The sequence below is a fragment of the Pelobates fuscus genome, chromosome 4 (genome assembly GCF_036172605.1).
Source record: "Pelobates fuscus isolate aPelFus1 chromosome 4, aPelFus1.pri, whole genome shotgun sequence".
NCBI lineage: Eukaryota > Metazoa > Chordata > Amphibia > Anura > Pelobatidae > Pelobates > Pelobates fuscus.
The window spans coordinates 205202183-205221997 of record NC_086320.1 but is presented as its reverse complement, the minus strand read 5'-3'; the positions used below and the strand labels follow the sequence as shown (position 1 = coordinate 205221997).

The window sequence follows — 19815 nt, the reverse complement described above, 5'->3', positions numbered from 1 at the left end:
GTTGACAACATAGTCTCAGCATACTCCTCAGGACTTGCACCACAATGGTGCATAATAGAATGCCAAAAAATGCAAGTAACCGATCTGGTCCATAGGATATGGTTACTGAAATCATGGCAGAACCATACCACAGCACATTTTACCAACTACTAAATTGCTCCTATTGATCTGGGAGCAAACTAGAGATGAACTGTGCAGCACTCAACCTTTGGTCACTCGCCAAACCTCTCACCTACATACAAGAGCACAACACTACATTTAACTACAAAATAAAGGCAAGGTGTGGAATACATTACCTATATCAAATTTATTCAGGCTCCGCCATGATGTCCCCCTCTACGCTACAAAAAATACAACATACACAAGATCATGCTCTTTTTGCTCATGCAACTTAAGAGCATTATCTCCCCTAACACGCCTACATAACAAACTGGCAAAACAAGCCTCGGCATGACCAACTTTGAAAAAAATGTGTACACGACAACTCTCGCAGAAAAAGTCCATTTACTATGTTACTTGCACATCAACACATTAAACAAGGGCACTATTTGGGCATTCCAAAAAGCCTGGAAAAAGTATCTTAAAGGAACACTATAGTCACCTAATTTACTTTAGCTAAATAAAGCAGTTTAAGTGTATAGATCATTCCCCTGCAATTTCACTGCTCAATTCACTGTCATTTAGGAGTTAAATCACTTTGTTTCTGTTTATGCAGCGCTAGCCACACCTCCCCTGGCTATGATTGAAAGAGCCTGCATGAAAAAAAAACTGGTTTCACTTTCAAACAGATGTAATTTACCTTAAATAATTCTATCTCAATCTCTAAATTGAACTTTGATCACATACAGGAGGCTCTTGCCGGGTCTAGCAAGCTATTAACATAGCAGGGGATAAGGAAATCTTAATTAAACAGAACTTGCAATAAAGAAACCCTAAATAGGGCTCTCTATACAGGAAGTGTTTATGGAAGGCTGTGCAAGTCACATGCAGGGAGGTGTTACTAGGGTTCATAAACAAAGGGATTTAACTCCTAAATGGCAGAGGATTGAGCAGTGAGGCTGCAGGGGCATGTTCTATACACCAAAACTGCTTAATTAAGCTAAAGTTGTTCAGGTGACTATAGTGTCCCTTTAAGGGAACGGTGAAACCACAACAATGGCAGGCAGCATACAAGACACATAGGGGGTTTTCATCTTGTGCGTCTCACCTAGAAATAACAAGAAAACTGCTGTACCGCTGGTATCTAACTTGCAACCTTTCATCCCTTATATATGTGAGCAATGTATGCTGGAGATGTAACGCAGACGTAAGTACTATGATACACATATGGAGGACCTGCCCCCCAATTCAAACCTACTGGCGCAAAGTAGCTGACATGATTACACAATGCATACAGCACCCGACGACACCAGACCTGCACATGTTCCTACTATATATCTTCCCTGAAGGTCTACCAAAAGTTGTTGCTAAGACCATGTATCTCATACTCACTGCAGCTGCTTTATTACTAGCTAGATGATTGAAAACCGTCACCTTTCCATTTATGGCGGGTCTCAAGATTAAAATCTCCACAAATATATCTTGTGAATTAATAGCATTTACCCAATTACAAAGAGGCACAGCAACTAAGGACATGGCTGAAATGTGGCAGAACTGCAACTCAGAAAGAAATGACAACACATATTAATATTAAAAAAAAAAAAAAAAAGGAACTATTTTGACAACCTACGAGGCAGCAGCCCGACATCTTGGACAGCAATTACCCATCAAACACTTTATTGTTTTGTAATAATTTGTGACAGGTTAGGATAGCAACTGCCTCCTTAAATCCCCCCACACCCATCTACTCCTGGTTCTTCCCCCTCCTCTCTTTCCTCCGTTCCCACCACACATGGTTATACTCTATAACAAAAGCGGCCACTGTACTATTCATATCCACATATGGCGCTAAGGACCTGCGCATTCTGTGCTTATGCATAGTATTTATAAAGTGCTATCAGAGAGATTATACAGGCCCACTATAAATATATAAATGTAATTTAACCATTGGCGCAACCCATATATATGTATTTGAACATTAAATGATAGATACTGATCTACAATCAAACCACCAGACATGTTGATCGGCTAACTTGGGAGAAGTTGTAAAACGTTTGAAGCTATTGTTGTATACATTGTATATCTATACTGTTGCATTACCCCTTCCTGTATATTCATGTATATCCGTGTATACCCATGTCACTCATGTCTATTTATGTTTTCATATGCAAAATGCAATAAAATACAAATTGGGGGAAAAAAACAACTGAAGGCAGGACTTGCAGGGAACATGCCTGTCAGGGCTGTCCAGTGGAAATTACGATGGTTGGGAGGCATGCATGCCTGCATGTGATGATGTACATATACCCAGTAATGCGATAACCAAGGTTTTTTGAGAGATCTCAGCCACATTTGTTTTCCAGCCTATTGATTGACAAGGCGTCAGCACTCACCCTGATGCATGATCTGATTGGGTGTCACCACAGATCCTCGGACCTATCAGATCATGTATTAACGCCTACCTCCGATTCGTGATCTGATTTGTCTGTGAGGTATGCCCGCTTAAATGAAAATTGTGCCGACGTGCGTGGGCAGGAGCTGTGTGTGAATAAGGACACTGCATGACCCTGATCCCCACATGTACCTGCTGGCTGACACAGGAGTGAAATTACAGTCTCTCTCCTGTTACTCTCAGCCACGAGGTACAGGTGGGGATCACACTGATAGTATGTGGCATCTCTGCAACCCACACTGTCACACTGATCCCCCACGTGCATTTGGGATCCCCAGATGTACCCACTAACTGAGATTGACAGGAATGAGATTCCTAGCAATCTGTCATTCTCAGTCAGTAGGTATATCTGGGATCCCAACTGTACCTGGTGGCTGAGAGTGAATGTAGTGAGATTGCTAGCCATTTCACTTCTGCCACCAGGTACATGAATAAACAGTTAAGGAAATAATTTTTTCACCTTCACTTTCTCAACCGCATGTGGACCATGCTCTCTTTCTTCTGGTGTTGTCCCTGCTCCCCTTAAATATGCTACTGTTGTATCTATCCTAAAAAGGTAATCTCTTGACCCATCTTCCCCTTCCAACTATCGTCCCAAATCCATGCTCCCTTTTTCCTCAAAGTATTTTTTCTTTAAATTTTTTATTTATGAATGACCTGCAATAAACTGACCGGAATGGTATAGCGTCTTATTTTCACATAAAGTATCCAATCGACATAATGGTAAGGCAATTGACCGATGATAAAACACATTGAGTACCAGTAGGGTGCATCGCATCAACCATTACATATGAAGTTTGCAAGTTATCATTCACAATTTGTGGTGGTAAATATCCCCCAAGACAGAGGGGAGAGAGAGAATAGAGATAGTTTAAGAAAGTATAGAGTGAGGAGGGTAAGTTGGGGGGTGTATGGGTTCAAGGTCCATCTTTTTATGTGAGCGAGCCCCATATATGGGGGGAGGAAAGGGAGAGAGGTCATTAGAAAACAAGTGTCAGCAGACACCAGGATCCTCCCTGTATTTGAAACATTTCACCTCATTTGTCAGCATTCATTTCCAAAAGGACTGTGTTCCCATGGTTCCCAGACTTTCTGAAATACTTTAGTGGCCCCTCTCACCCTAACCGTCAGGTCATCCATCAAGTGTATCTCTCTGACCCTGTATATCACCCCAGTAATTTTGGGGATACCCTGTTTTAGCCAGGCAAAAGCTACAGCCCTTCGAGCAGCCAGGGTTTTTTTATGAATAAGCTTTTGTTTGTTCCTGGTCCACCCTTCAGAAGATCTTAACAGATATATCCTAGATATATCCAAGGTCTGGGGCTCTTGAGAACACTTTGATTAACAAATCCTCAATTAAATTCCAGAATCGTATCATCAACGGGCAATCCCACCACATATGTATGTATGTCCCTTTCATCCCACATCTGCTCCAACACACATCCATGGGGGATTTTTTTAATTCTATATAGTTTTACAGGAGTTGTATACCAGCAGAACAAAGTTTTTAAAGGATTGCTCTTGAAGGGTTACACAGATAGAGGTGGTGGTATTCGCCTCCTATATCTCATGCCTTCCAGTTCCTCCCCTAAATCTTGTTCCAATTGGTCCGTGTATGTTAGTCTACCCCATTCCCCGGTCTCCGAGCAGAGCATAATTTCAGTTATGCATAGACGTTCAAAGAACGTCATTGTTTTATGTGCCGCTTCTTTGATGTGGGATTGTTTAGCGAAATTCCTAATCTGTAGATATCTAAAAAAAAAGTCAGAAGGCATAAGATGCCTCCTTTGTTTAAGTTCATCAAAAGTAATGACCTCCGTGCCCTGGAATAGGTGACCTATGCCTTGTAGGCCTGCCTGCTCTAGTTTTCGGAAATCCCTAGCTGTCATACCTGGGGTACTTGCCCTGTTGCAGAGGTAAGGCATGAGGGGAGATGGGGTTGATGCCAACCCATACCTTTGCATGGATGAATCCCATAGTCTAAGTGAATCTAGTATTTTTGGCAAGTAACTCTAATCAGGGGTCTATGTTCTTTGGGTACCCACATAATAAGTTGAGGAAAGTCTGCTCCCAACATAAGGGAGTCTAAGTCCACCCATTTCCTCTCATCTGGGGGAGAGTGCCACATCGCTACTTGCGTTAATTGAGCTGCTACATAATAGAAATATAGGTTAGGTAAACAAAGTCCGCCTCACATTTTTGGTCGGTGCGAGATATGTCTTGATATCCTGTGCTGTTTATGTTGCCAAATAAAAACCCTGATTGCTTGTTGTAAGGGTAATAGTTGTGCCCTAGTGAGACGCATAGGTAGCGTCTGGAACAAAAAGAGTATTCTCGGCAGGACATTCATTTTAACTGAATGAATCCGTCCTAGCCACGATATGGGTTTATCAGTCCACTTTTTCATATCCCTTATCAGTAGTTTTATTATGGTCATTTAATTATGGTTGTATAGTTTCTCTGGGTACACTTTTAGTTTGATCCCCAGGTACTTAAGTGAGTGTTGTTCTATGCGTATGTTATATGTATCCCTTATTAGTGCCTTGCCCGCCGCAGACATTCCGTTAGAGAGAGCGCTAGATTTAGACAAGTTTGCCTTGTATCCCGAGATTGACCCATAGTTATGGAGCACATCCTGTAAAGCCACCATAGAGTCCACTGGGCTCGTGAGTGTCAAAAGCACATCATCCGCGTATGCCGACACTAGGAAGTACCTCCTACCTTGACCCCTTGTATGCTTGGGTGTCGCCTTAGCGCCTGAAGGAGGGGTTCTAGCGAGAGCGCGAATAGAAGGGGGCCTCTAAGTATTTAGAAAGATTTGTCTTTACCTGTTTGGTTGCTTCCTCAATCCCAGCTCTCTTTCCTCAACCCTCTTCAATCTGGCCTCTTACAAATGACCTAATCACAGCTAAATCCAAAGGCTACTACATACTAATTCTTCTTGACCTTTCTGCCACCTTTGACACTGTTGATCATTGTCTCTTTCTCCAAACTCTTCAATCCCTTGGTCTCTGTGACACTGTCCTCTCGTGGTTCTCCTCCTATCTCTCCCAACATTCTTTAATTGTCTCATTTTCCAATGACACCTCCTCCCCTCATCCTGTCTCGGTAGGAGTCCCCCAAGGATCTGTTCTTAGTACCCTTCTGTTATCTCTTTATACTGCCTCGATTGGCAAACTAATTAATTATTTTGGATTCCACTGCCACCTCTATGCTGATGACACCCAGGTATATCTCTCCTCCTCGATTACTCTCTTGCTGTCCTAAAATTTGTCACCTCTTGCATTTCTTTCATCTCTGAATGGATGTCCACCTGCTTTCTAAAACTCAACCTCTCTAAAACAGATGCAGAAAGAAAAGTCATGCGCTCACTCCCATCACTGGGCGGCAGCATAGACTACAGTACACATCAGCCCCAATATATAGTAAAAACCAAAGAAAAACATGTTACCTGCGCTCTCTCATTAATCCCTATGTATATTTAAACAAATTGAGGTTTTCTAGTTACCTCCAATGGCCATGGGAGGATAAGCCCACCTGCCAATGTCAAGGCAGTACCACCCTCCCAGGTGGGTCCTAACTTTAACCATTCACCTTGCTTCCTTGAGCTTCTGGCAAAGATCTCTAATGAGACAGAAAGTGGTATTTTTTTATACACCCCTATACATTATTAACCCTTAATAGGGAACACATGGGATGGGCGGCTGCATTAAAAAATACTCCTTTCTGTCTCATTAGAGATCTTTGCCAGAAGCTCAAGGAAGCAAGATGAATGGTTAGAGTTAGGACCCACCTGGGAGGGGGGGGGAGGGGAGGGGTCTGCCGTGATGTTGGCAGGTGGGCTTATCCTCCCATGGCCATTGGAGGTAACTAAAAAAAACTCAATTTGTTTAAAATACATTGATCCTGGCCTCACCTTTGCACCAAATATCCAATCTCTTGCTAAAACCTGTTGATTCCACCTTAAAACCATTGCCAATAACCGCCTCTTTCTTACACACTCTGGTAAATTCTTGCATGAATTACTGTAATTCTCTTCTAGTTGGTCTCCCCAGAAGCTGAACTACCCCACTACAATCTGTAATGAATGCTGCCCCCAGGCTAATCTTTCTGACCTGTCGCTCCTCTCATACCTCGCCCCTCTGTAGATCCTTACACTGGCTTCCTGTATCCTATAGGTGTCAATGCAAAATACTAACCCTTACCTATAAAGCTGTAAACAACTCTAAGCCCTGTTACATTTCATCACTGATTCGTAGGTTTGCCACTTCTCCATTTCTCCGCTCTGCCGGTGATCACTTCCTGTCCGCTGCTCACACCCTTACTGCCAACTCAGGCTTGCTGGACTTTTCATGGGCAGCTCTTTTCCTCTTGTACAGCCTTCCTAACACCATCAGACTCCCCCCTAGTCTTCAATCACTTAGGAAGTCCCTTAAAACCGATCTGTTCAGAAATGCTTATGGCTTCCCAGAGTAATTTCTATTTCACAAATGTCTCTTTCTCTCACCTAAAGAGCCACACTACGCTCTCACCTCCAGTTCTCTTACTTTCCCACCTTGTTTGTTTGCTGTCCCCTTTGATGCTGTCCCTATTGTGTCATTATACTCCACTCCTCTAGACTGTAAGCTCATCTGAGCAGGGTCCTCATCTACCTATTGTTCCTGTAACATTTCGCAATTGTCTTATTTATTGTGAAATTCCCCCCTTTCATAATATAAGTAAAGCGCTGCAGAATAAGTTGGTGCTATATAAATACCAATAATAATATTAATTATCATAATCCTCATCTTCATCATTATTATTTTGATTACTAGCAATAGGCCTTAAAAAGTCCAATAATTATTTGTGATGGCCAGATAATCATGGTAGTTTCAGTTAAGCAACATCTGGGTGCTACAGCTTGAGATGCCTGCCTAAGATATTATGTACATTTTTGGTTCATCTTAGTGTCTTGCCCTCCTCCTAACTATAAAAAGGTCTAATTGCCTTGTGAATTTAGATTGTTTTTTTTTTTAACATTTCTTTATTTTTGCATCAATCCAAAGACAGGCAATGCCTTGTGCGATAACAATATTGGTAGTTCAGGATATGCATAGCCAAAAAAGTAGAGTACGGGATAAATGCAATCTGTAGCGGATGTTTTACTGTTGTAGAAGAGAGGTAAGTGTTCTGAGTGACCTCTCCAAACTTGGGTGCTGCCTGATAGATTTTCAGCGTGGAATGCAAACAACATATTCTCAAAGTGGTAGGGAAAGTTTCCCCTCAGAGCCACCATACCCGCTGCATTTCTTTCCCTTTTTTGGAATTCGAGCACTAGGTCCCTCAAAACAGTAGTCTGTGCCTTGGCAGGCTTGGCGATCTGAATGAGCCCATCCAGAATCACTGCCCTGGCCTGTCGTTAAGGCATCATGGCCATCAGCATTCCCCTTATGAAGTGCGGTCATTTCGCTTTTGTCATGTGGAGTTTATAATGGCCCCTTACACCCACATTCAATTCCTGGGATCAAGTCAGGACTAACTTAGCAATTAAGTTAGACCTAATTTAATTTTGGGACATCCTCATATACACCACTGTCCTTTAAATTGTATCTCGGAGGATATCTCAAAATTAAGACTAAGACATTATGCATCATAGATTAGGCCTGTGTTGTGCATGATACTCTTAGAGAGGGCAGTGCGAAGGACAAATATTTGAAAATGTGTTATTCATTGCTAAGGAATTCAGCTGAATGACAATTAACAACACTTTATGTGATTTCCTTTATTAATAAACGTCTGTAAGTCGCACCTAAGGAATTAAATTTCCTGCATTTTTAATTATATCTCACTCACACAAGGTTTAGTAAATTATGGTTTGTAATCTTGTTTTTATCACAGTCAAACTAGTAAAATATCTCATTTTCTGTGCAGATGGGGACTTGTTCTTAGCAAGCTGTGCCCAAGACTGCATGATTCGTATCTGGAAAATAGTCACTAAGTCAACTACAGAGCCTCCCAGAATTATTGGTGACGATGAGGATGGATCTATCAAGCTTAAAGAGAGCATGTTTGCAGTCATAGAAGAGGGTGAGTAGAATATCAGCTATCATGCTGAAAGCAAAATAATGATGTGTTTACCTCTTAAAAAAATAAATAAATAATTGTACATGTGAAGTAAATGTGAAATTTCATGTCAAATGTCTGTAAAACGTCTGTAAAAAAATTCTGTAATGTAATTGTGCTTCCTGTTTAGCTGCTTTGGTGATTTGGTATTGCTTTTTTGTTTTGAATATTTTTATTGTTTTCATAATAGAAACGCATATAAAAGAATGATTTGTGGTAAAGCAAGAAGTTGCCCACGCAGGGGCGTAAGCATCTGGAAATATAGGTGCAAACATTTTGTCGTTTACGCAGAAGCGGATTTGTCATAGCTTGTATAGAAAAACATAGTCAGTGAGGGCAAGTATGTGCACCAGGGATACAATGTAGCTTTACAGTTGCATGTTAGTGCATATTATTTAACAACATAACCGAACATTACATAAGCCTACTACACATAGTGTAGTCAAAGTGTGTCACCATGTATGCCTATCTCAGAATGTTATTTCCATTGAAATCTGAGCATTACAACAATGTCAAGATAGTACATTGATTTAATAGCTATTTATGTCAGGTGATTCTATTCGTGATGTAGTTGGTAATGAACTGCAGTCGCCTAACATGTAGTAGTGAGGCTGACCTTAATCTAACTGCACTTGATATGACAGCGTGGAAAAGAGCATTAAAGGTAGGCTTATGCGGTCAATTTGCTTTATAGGATCCGTGCAAGCATTTAGGAACGTATGCTGTATTCACGCAGTATAGACTTTTAAGCGTCTGAGCTAATGTAATAAAAGGAGCGAGTACAGAAAAAATCTACACAGAAGTAAAAAAAAATTCTTGCCTATAGCATGCAGTATAAATCCTATTCTTGTACCGTATTCGTCCTTGTATTAGGTGTAGTTTTTTGGGTGTACCTGGCTATGGTGCTCAATGTGCGGCTGGGAGTATCTCAGTGGTTCGTGTGTGCTGGGTATTGAGTATCTCTCGGTGTTGCTGTGTTGCAGCCTGCTTGAATGTCTGGTTGTCTTTGCGTGCAAGTGCTGTTTTTGTATCTCTGCCGCTAAGGCCTATTGTGTCAGCTCTTGGTGATAGCGTAGTGTGGCTCGTCTATTCGTGTGGCTGATTCGGTTCCTATGTGTTGTTTCCCGTTCGGTTATGCTGATGTCGTGTACTTATTGGTGTTCGGTATGTGGTGCCCTTTTTTGTTTGTAGTATCCCTTTGTGGTAGGTTTGTAGAGCGCTAGTTAGGTGTGTGTGTGTATGTGTGTGTGTGTATCGTTACGAACTGTTAGGCTTGTGTCTCCTGTGTGCGTTCTTCTCTCCAATGCTAACTGCGGTGTCGTCCCCCTCTGCGTCTCGGTTGTCTGTGTGTCTATGTTGGGTCATGTTTCTTGTGGCGCTGTGTAGGGTTGTATTGTTCGTAAAGTGTCTCTCGTCTGTCATGTTGAGCGGGGGTGTAGGCGAGCTGAGCTTGGCGTTTTTGTACCAGGGTGAAGCATTTGTCCCAGTCTGCTTCCGACATGGTCTCGTCTAGGTCTTCTTCCCAGTTCCGTATGCAGGGCGGTGCCAGTATGTATCTGCTGGTGGTCAGTATTGTGTATATCTGTGAGATGGCTCGGGGAGTTTCCGTGGCTTGTGTGCAGATGCGTTCGAATTGTGTCGTCTCTCTCAACAGGGATGTTTTTTGCGGGATCGATCTGGTGTATTGGGTGAGTTGTGCTCTAGCCAGTGTGTGTGAGAATGTGAGTGGTCTGTTCGGGTAGAGGTCCGCTAATGGCCTAATGTCGAACGGGTGCATGAGGACGTCTACTATGCGAGGAATTGCCAGGTGACCTGCTGAGCCCGGTGTAGGGCCATGGTCACCCGCTGGGAAGTCCGGATTGCCCCTCAGTGGCAGCAGTGGGCCTGGGTCTGTCATCAGGTATTGTTTTGGCAGATCCTCATGGTCGCTGCCACAAAGGGGTTTGTGATGCGTTTGCGTCTGTATGCTGCCGCGGGTATCCAGGGTAGTGTCCGGAGGTCACAATTGATGGTGTCTGATTCTAGTTGGGTCCATGGTTTTGTGCCGTTGGCTATCGTCCAGCTGATGACTCATGTTAGGTGAGTTGCGTGATAGTATTTCTCAAATTCGGGGAGCGCCAGGCCCCCTCGGAGCTTGGGTAGGATTAACTGGGTGTGTGCTATGCGTGGGGACCTGCCTTTCCATATAAACGTGCGGACCGCTGTCTTCAGTGACTTGAAGAATGTTTGTGGGGCCAGTATCGGTACCGCTTGGAACACAAAAAGTAACTTGGGCAACAATGTCATCTTGACCGCATTTATCCTTCCCAGCCATGAGATGTAGAAGGCGTTCCATCTATGTAGTTCCTCTGTCACTTTTTTTAACACGGGAAGGTAGTTTTGTGCGTATAGGTCTGCTGGGTTGGGGGTGAGCCAAACCCCCAGGTATCGCATGCGGTGATCGCACCAGCGGTATGGGTGCTGCCCCTGTAGAGTCAGTCTGTCTGTGTGTTTGATGGTTAAGTTCAGTATCTCCGATTTTGAGTAATTTTTAGATTTGAGATCAGCCCGTATTCCTCGAATTATTTCTGTATCGCTAGTAGGGAGGTTCTTGGGTTCGTGACCACGAATAGCATGTCATCCGCGTACACTAGCGTTTTGTGATGTGTGTTTCCTATCGTGAGCCCCTGGATATCTGCGTTGCGTCTAATCCTGTTAAGGAATGGCTCCAGTGTCAGCGCGAATAGTAACGGTGAAAGTGGGCAGCCTTGTCTGGTCCTGTTGTGTATTCGGAACAGGTCTGTCAGTGCGCCGTTAATCCTAATTCTTGCCGTCGGGCTGGTGTATAGCGCTTTCACCCAAATGCTGTATTTCGGTCCAATGCCTATGGCGTGAAGGGTTTCCATCATCATATCCCAGTCCACCCTGTCAAACGCCTTCCCTGCGTCTGTGGACAGGAGAAGGGTTCCGCGCTGTTGGGTTCTGACGTGCGCTATGATGTTTAGGGCCCGGATTGTGTTGTCCCTCACCTCCCTGCCTGGGATGAAACCCGTTTGGTCCGGATGGATCGTTGCTGGTAGTAGTGGCGCCAGTCGTGACTCCAAGACGCTGGCAAGGAGTTTGATGTCAGTGTTCAGCACCGATATCTGGCGGTAACTCGGGCACAGTGCTGGGTCTTTTCCCTCCTTCGGGAGTAGGGTGATGTTCGCCGAGGATAATTGGGCCGTTGGAGTGGCACCCTCTTGAATGGAGTTCAGGGCCTGTAGTAATTTCGGTATGACGTCTTGTGTGAAGACTTTGTAGTATTGAAGAGGGAGTCTGGTCCCGGTGCTCTGCCCGTTTTTGCCTTCTTAATTGCGTGTGCCAGTTCTTCTGGCGTGATGGGGGCTTCCAGCGCTTCTCGATCGGTCTCCTGTATTTCCCGCATATGTGTTGAGTCCAGGTATCTGTGTATGGCATTAAGTTTGTTCGGCTGCGGGTTTTCCATTTCGTCCCTCCGGAGGTGGTATAGGCCTTGGTAGTAGGCGTGAAATTCTGTCGCGATCTGGTCTGGGAGGTGCTTTAGTCGGTGCTGCAAATCCTTTATTTTGGGGATGTATAGTTGGGTTTTGCGTTGTTTCAGAAGGTTTTCCAGCAGTCTCCCGCATTTGTCTCCATGTTCATGTATCATGTGTCTGTAGTGTTGGTATGAGCGTTGAATTGCTCGGTTGAGGTGCGCTGCGAGTTGGGTTCGTTTGGCCATTAGTTCTCTGTATGTCTGTGTGTCGAGGGTGCGTTTGTGCCTGGCCTCCAGAGTAGCTATGTCGTTGCTGAGCTCGAGCGTCTCCTGTACTGCCACCTTCTTGCGGGTTGCACATATGGCGATGATCTGGCCTCTGACAACCGTTTTATGTGCTTCCCAGCACGTCAGCGGCGTCACGTCCTCCGTCTCGTTGTTTTGGAAGTAGTCCCTTATGGTGTTGCCTATCTTGTCCGTCACCACCACGTCTGAAAGGATCGATTCGTTTAGTCTCCACGACATCTGCCGGGGTCTGTATAGCGGCGATTTCAGCCGCATTCGTACCGGGCTGTGATCTGACCAGGTCATCGGCAGGATCTCTACGGCTTGGAGCAGATGTAGGTTGTGGTGAGTCATCCGGAAGTAATCCAATGTATTGCTCGCCTGCAGTCCGCTAATTGGTGGAGGTGTAGAAGGCAAAGCGTGTTGGCATGTCTGTTTTGAGGTGTTGCTCCGTGTGGAGACGTGGAGTCCTGATCTGGGTGTAGCGCTAGGTTCAGTCTCCCCCGATGATCAGGGTGCCTTCCGTGGATTTCATCAAGGAGCTTAGAGTGTTTCGGAGGAAATAGTGTTGTTTAGTGTTCGGGGCATATATATTGGCGAATGTGTAGATTTGATCTACAATTGGGCCTTTTGTGAAAATATATCTGCCTTGTTTGCACCTGAGGGTGGCTAGCTCTGTGTATGGGGATCTACTTGAAAAGAGAATGCATACTCCTTGTGTTCGTTTATCTGGGTAATTACTGAAGTATCCTGTGCGGAAGTTGCGGTCCTTCAGGGCCGGCGCCCTGCCCTCCTGGAAGTGCGTTTCTTGGATAAACGCCACCGATGCCCCATAGTGTTTCAGGTCCCTCAGGAGTCTCGTGCGTTTCTCTCTGACATTGAGGCCATGTACGTTGTAGGAGATTATGCTCAGATCTTCCCGGGCGAACCCGCTGGGGCCCGGGGCCGGCATCGTCCGGGCAGCTGCAGGGGGTGGACGGATGGGTCGGGACAGGGAGGCGCGGCGGGTAAGGCTGGGGTGTGTGTGTGTTTGTGTTGTGTGGTGCGGTGCGGTTCTGGGTGCGGTCTTGTCCTGGGTTAGTTCTGCGTGGGTCTGTGTTATCTGTAGAGTTGTCGTGAACTCTTGGTTAATGGACAATCGTCCCGGTGTATCGACCGTTCAGCACAACCGGTTGGTGGGCTTGGGTCGTCTCCGCGAGGTGTACGTCCCCTTTATAGTGGGATTTCTGTGTCCTATACCTGTGGGTGTGTCGGGCAGCTCGCCCGTGGTGGACTATCTCTCCACTTGTCAGAAGTAGTACTATTAGTGGTCGGTGGTCCTTCGTCTCCTAGGTGGCTTTGTAGCTGTAGCGTCCATTCAGTCTCTCATTGTGCGTTGGGTTTGAGTCTGTGGGTGCGTGGTGTGCTGGGCATTGTATGTGCTGTCTCTGCTGCTATCCTACACCTTCTCTGTTTCGGGATTGTATTGCCGTGGGCATGGTGTGCCATGTGGGGTTGGGCCTCGTGTGTAGCCAAGCTTATGGTCAGTCTGGGCAGGGTTGATTGTTTTAGTGGGGTGGTGGTATGTCGCTTTTCGGTAACCCGTCAGTGACGGTCGTCAGTTTGGGGCCAGGGGGTAAGGCCTCTTGCGGTGTGGGGGGGCTTCATGGATTCCTCGACCGTGCCTTGACGCTAATTTCTGCGCAGCGTGTGGGTGGTCTAGTACCACTGTGTTGTATCTCTCGGTATGGACAGTTCCTCTATTGTGGCCGTGTTTTGTCTGGGTCCCTGAGCTTTGCGTATTGTCATGTTTGGCGCCCTAAGCATGCGTTGTGTCCTGCTTGATCATGCGCGTACGTGAGTCAGGTGCTCTGGGGTGTCACAATTTTGTCGGGAAATAAAACATTTTGTACAGTGTACCGTATTGTAATGTTACACAATATAGACTCACAATATATATCCAGTTCCCCGTTACCCTTCTCCTGTTTGTGGATATCTTGTAACCCAGGCTGTAAGGGTGGGGTATCTAACTTGCCTTGATATAGGTGTCTGCCCGCTTGCCTAGCTCGTGTCTCTCCGTCCAGGGGTTGGGTACAATTAGGTTAACTAACCCCCCCCTTTTTATTTTTTATTTTTTTTTTTAATTCCCCCAATTCCCCCAATAACTTTAAAAATATTCACTAATTAGTATTGATTGTTAAAATGGATGTTTAGGATTTCAATCAGGGATTGCCAGATTATTGTTAACGCTGATTATTAGAGCAGATATTCTGCCGATTTCTGATAATCGGTCTTGCTATTTACCAGCCTTACCGATAACATTTTCACCTCTCTGTCATCTCACGCAGGCTTCTGCACCCAGCCATTGAGGCGCCACCTTTCGACCTCATGTCACCCTTTCATGTTAGTCCCCCGCATGCAGAGCTCAGCCGAAAGCAGGGATGTGAGACAGTGAACAATCTACTGTAACTACCTAAGAGTGATACGTTTATTGTAGGCAGAGGCCAGATATATACTGGTTTTAAGTGTTAACCTCTTTCAGATTGATCAGTATTGCTTCAGAGTTGAGGAAAAGAGGAAAACTCTTGAAAGCTTGTCTTTGAGATATTATGTTAGTACAATAAAAAATGTATCATTGCATACTGCAATACTCTGATACCACTTCCAACCATACAAAATATTAATTTTTGCACAGACCCTTTTTTCCAAATAAATGTTTCCTTTCTCCTTCAGAACACAAATACTCTTGAAGGGAGATATGCAGTCTCACACACTGCTTGTCCTTTTCCCTGTGAATCCCTGACAGGGACATTTTATAGCAGTCCTGTGCTAATCATTGCCAACAGGTGAGCAGCTATTTGGGTGGTCCAGAACTCCTGGATTGGATTGGTCACCTGCTGTACTGTATATAAACTGTGTTATGGAGCACTGACCCTCCCTTCACTCGAAATGCTCCACCCCAGGAACCCATATTAAATTGCAAAATTGCTCTGATTAAAACAGACAGACCTTCTTCCTGGGGCTATTAATTTACATATTCCAATACTTTTGGAGAAATATACACTCCATCCATAACAATGCCTTGCACTCGGTCACAAAAAATAAATATACATATATATATATATGTGTGTGTATTGGAGTGGATTAGCCGTATTAGTAGACAAAATGCCACAATTAGTGCAATATATATATATTGCACTAATTCCTTGTCCTATAAAGAGGGGACCAGAAGTTTTATTTTTCCTTCCTGCAGCTGCATATCCTGTCCTCTTGCGAGCCGCAGGTTGCCATGGCTCGTGAGAGGACAGGACATGCAGCTGCAGGAGGGGAATATTCTACTCCTGGCCCCCTCTTCAGAGGACAAAGCATTATGTGTCACTGGACCAAAAGCATAACTTGTGTCCTTGCACTACACACACTGCCTCCATTGCACACATGCTCTGCATCCACAACGCACACTGCAGAAACTACATTCATTACACACAGACACTGCATCCACAACGCACATGCACGCAATGCATTGATTACCCACACTGCATTCACGACACACTGCATAACATAATGGATGTACGTGAGGTTTTGGTTTGGTGAGGCGATGGGGGCAGCATTTCCTCCTTGGAACCGGGCGGCACAATGTCTTGGGCCAGCCCTGTATACCAGCGTAATAATTAAAGTATTACTTAAACCCAAACCAGTTTTTCTTAAAAGTTAGATTAGCCCTTTCTATCCCTGTTTCCTCTCCCCAATTTAAAAAGAAAACAAAACTTACTTAAGTTCTCCCAGCAGCAGGATCCGCCTCCACTGATGTTACTTCCCTTTTTTGGAGAGGTAGATATGTAAGGGAGGATGTACTGAGGGGAGGACTTGGAGGACACAAAGTAAGGGCATGCTGTCATTAACTGTATGTCACCAGCATGCTCTTGTTTATGGCTGGCAAACAATGCCCCATTGATGCTGGGGTTAAACTCTACATGTGCAGTGTCAACACTAACTGGTCGTGGTGCGTGGAGCAGCCACTTAAACATATTTAAGTTGTTATGGGGTAGGAGTGTCTAAGTGTCTTCTTACCTTCAAGTGTTGTTTGACAGTGGCTTAACCCCAAATGTGTTGCTATTCCACCCAGGAATTCTGCTTCCCTGTATTTTTGGGGGTTTTGTTCTGTTTTCTTCCTGCAGTGCTTTACGAGTATGGATTAGCTTAAAATGGAGAGTTGCGGGTAAATTTCTCACCTCTGTGCTGCCTCATTTCAAATAGGCGTGTTTCTTTGCAGTGAGTGGTCTTAATAAAAAAAAAAAAAAAAAAAAAAAACAGACAGTCACCAACAATTCAATTGGCACTTTAAAGAAATTCTATTAGAATATTGGTGTAAGCTGATTCTTTCAGCCTTTCAATGGGTGACCATTGAGAAGGTATTAGCTTTGTCATTGGGAGCACTTTGATTGGCTGAGAGCTTATCGTTGGCCACCCAGCTGATCCTATTTTATTACAGTGTTCCTTTAAGGTTTCTCTTTTACTTTTGGGTCCCTTGTTATTTTGCAAGGCCATCACAAAGTAATATTGCCACTTGAATGAGGCGACATGTGGACAAGAAGCTTACCTGATACTCCTCCATCTTCCTTCTATGGTCTATGTTCATTTCCCAGTACCCCACAATTTGTATTTCACTAAAAATATGAGTGAAATTCCAACATAATAAATAGGAGTATTTCATTTTCAGAAGTGACAGAGCCACTTTAATATTTGTAGTCCCCATGTGTTCATTCTAATTTATTGTTGTTTTTTTGCGTGGTGCAACTCTGTCCTATGTGAGTGAGTGAATTTCCTACCTAGGCCTCCTGTCAATTTCTGTCAGTAATAATGATGGAGAGAGATTTATACTTAAAGGGACACTCCAGGCACCCAGACCACTTCTGCTCATTGGAGTGGTCTGGGTGCCAACTCCCACTACTCTTAACCCTGCAAGTGTAATTATTGCAGTTTTTTTATAAACTGCAATAATTACATTGCAAGGTTAACTCCACCACTAGTGGCTGTCTATTAGACAGCCACTAGAGGTCACTTCCTGATTTATAGCTAGAGCGTCGCTGGACGTCCTCACACTGTGTGAGGACCTCCAGCGTCGCTCATTTCCTCATAGGAAAGCATTGAAAATCTTTTTCAATGATTTCCTATGGGGAGCGCTAATGCGCAGCATTGCCGCGCATGTGCATTAGGTCTCCTCGGCCAGTGGGCGGGATCAGTCTCGCCCACCGGCCGACAGAGACAGTAGGAGGAGCGGCGTGGATGAGGAGACAGCGACGAGGGACATCGTCGCTGCCTCAGGTAAGTGACTGAAGGGGTTTTCACCCTTTCAGCAACTGGGGATTGGGGGGTGGGAGGGAGAGGGTACCTCCAGTGCTAGGAAAACTGATTGTTTTCCTTTAATGAATGCACTGCAGCATTAGTTACAGAAAAGTACATTTATGCCATGTAAAAAATCATTCCACCTGTCCTCATTTTATATGTTTCTAATTATGCATTTAATGTTCCATTGCTTTATGTTTGAGTAGTTAGTTGGTGGGAGGTTGTTAAATTTGGGTTTTTCATTTACCATTTGGCCTGCCTTCTGCCAAACCATTTTTATTAGCAAGTTGGAACCAAACAGTTACTTTATTTGAAATGTTATCAGAAATGCACACTTAAATTTGTAAAAATGTTAATGATGAAAAGGGGGAAAAAACCCACAAAAAAAAATAATAAAAAAATTACACAGTAGAATGAAACACTAGGCTTCAAGTGCAGACACAAAATGAATTTATGTATTTTCTGTCTATTTCCTTGTGCTAAATGAAAGTGTTGGATTTTAGGTTCAATGCAAGTATTAAAAAAGAAAAGTAAAAAAAAAGCATGCGTTTGTTTATAAGAATGTATAAGAATGATGATTGAATTCCTGAAAGTGCCACTGCAAATTATAATGAATACAAAGTCAATTCCCTTGTAGAAAGCTTTGATTCTGTTGTACTGCGATCACCTTCATTGTCAAAGAAAAGCTAAATTGAGGAGAAGAATTAATTATTTTTTCTTTTGAAGTAGACTGCTGTGCGGCGTCATGCAAAAGTGATATTGGTTTAGCTTCTTAACAATATATAAATATATTGGTTTTTTTTTGTTTGTTTTTTTGACTACTCATGACTGTAATATAGACATATTGCTTAAAGGGACGATATAGTCACCAGAGCAACTACAGCTCATTGTAGTTGATCTGGTGAGTGCAGTCAGTCCCTGAAGCCATTTTTATGCTAACACTGTCTTTTCAGAGAAAAGGCAGTGTTAACATTAAATTATTTATTTATCTGCAAACCGCTTGATTCACCATTCTCTGCAAATATGAATGTGTTCTTACTCTGTTTTGCTCTATAACATTTCTTCATAAGCGTCTCCCTCTACCCTGCCCTCCTACCCTTCCTTGTCATTGCCCTCCACTTGTGTCATTAGAACGCGCCTTCATCATTAGAATGCGCATTTATGCCGGTGTTCTATCATTCTGCTATACCTAGTCAGATTTCTATACCCTCGTCACTTCCGGGGAGGGGAATCAGCTGGATCCTGTGCTGCACATGCGTGCTAGTACTCCTGCTACTCCTCCACAGCCAGGTCCTGGAAGGTAATCCCCTATTGTGAAATATCACTAAATGTGAACCCTAAGTCCCTAATCCTAACCCTAATTTGAACCCTAACATTAACCCTAAATGTCCCGTGTCCTAAGCTTAGTGAATGCACTAACTATAATGAAAGTGTAAAACTAGTTTTACTTACCTTCCAGGACCTGGCTGTGGAGGAGTAGCAGGAGTGCTAGCACGCATGTGCAGCACAGGATCCAGCTGATTCCCCTCCCCGGAAGTGACGAGGGTATAGAAATCTGCAAGGTATAGCAGAATGATAGAACACCTGCACTGACGTCTCCCTTTGGAGGTCTGCGTCACTAGGACACCCCCTCCTACCCACGTCACACAGATTCACATGTCTGTTTACATATAGGAGGGTCGCGCCATTAGGATGCGCCCTCCCACTAAATAATAAACGCGCCCACATTTTTTATCGTCACTTGGATGATGCTGGCGGGTAAACTACAGTCCCCATGATCCTTAACGAAAATGCCCGCCGACCATATGACCTTCTTTCCCCTTGCAAAAGATGTTTTCAAAACCTTTGTTTTCCATTATTACTCATTTATTCCCAACATATATACACTCCTGTTTCTATATGTATATAATAATTTCTATATATCAATTATGTAATTATGAAGTCATTTAAGTGCTATTTTTTAATTACACAAGCTGTCTCATTCCCTTTTATAAATCCATGCTTACCAGGTTATTGTCACATATCCTTAGCCTCCATGTGGCAAAAACAGAGATAATTACCTTCCGAAGAATGAGGGGAG

At 43.9% G+C, this 19815-nt stretch overlaps 1 protein-coding gene across 2 annotated transcripts in view; it reads left to right on the top strand.

Moving 5' to 3' along the window:
* The window catches only part of ELP2 (elongator acetyltransferase complex subunit 2), a 162159-nt gene that overhangs the window by 46233 nt on the left and 96111 nt on the right, over positions 1–19815 (top strand). For both annotated transcript variants that reach the window (XM_063451860.1, XM_063451861.1), the window contains exon 8: positions 8462–8617. In XM_063451860.1, coding sequence (XP_063307930.1) covers positions 8462–8617 — 156 coding nt within the window. The remainder of the gene's footprint in view (positions 1–8461; positions 8618–19815) is intronic.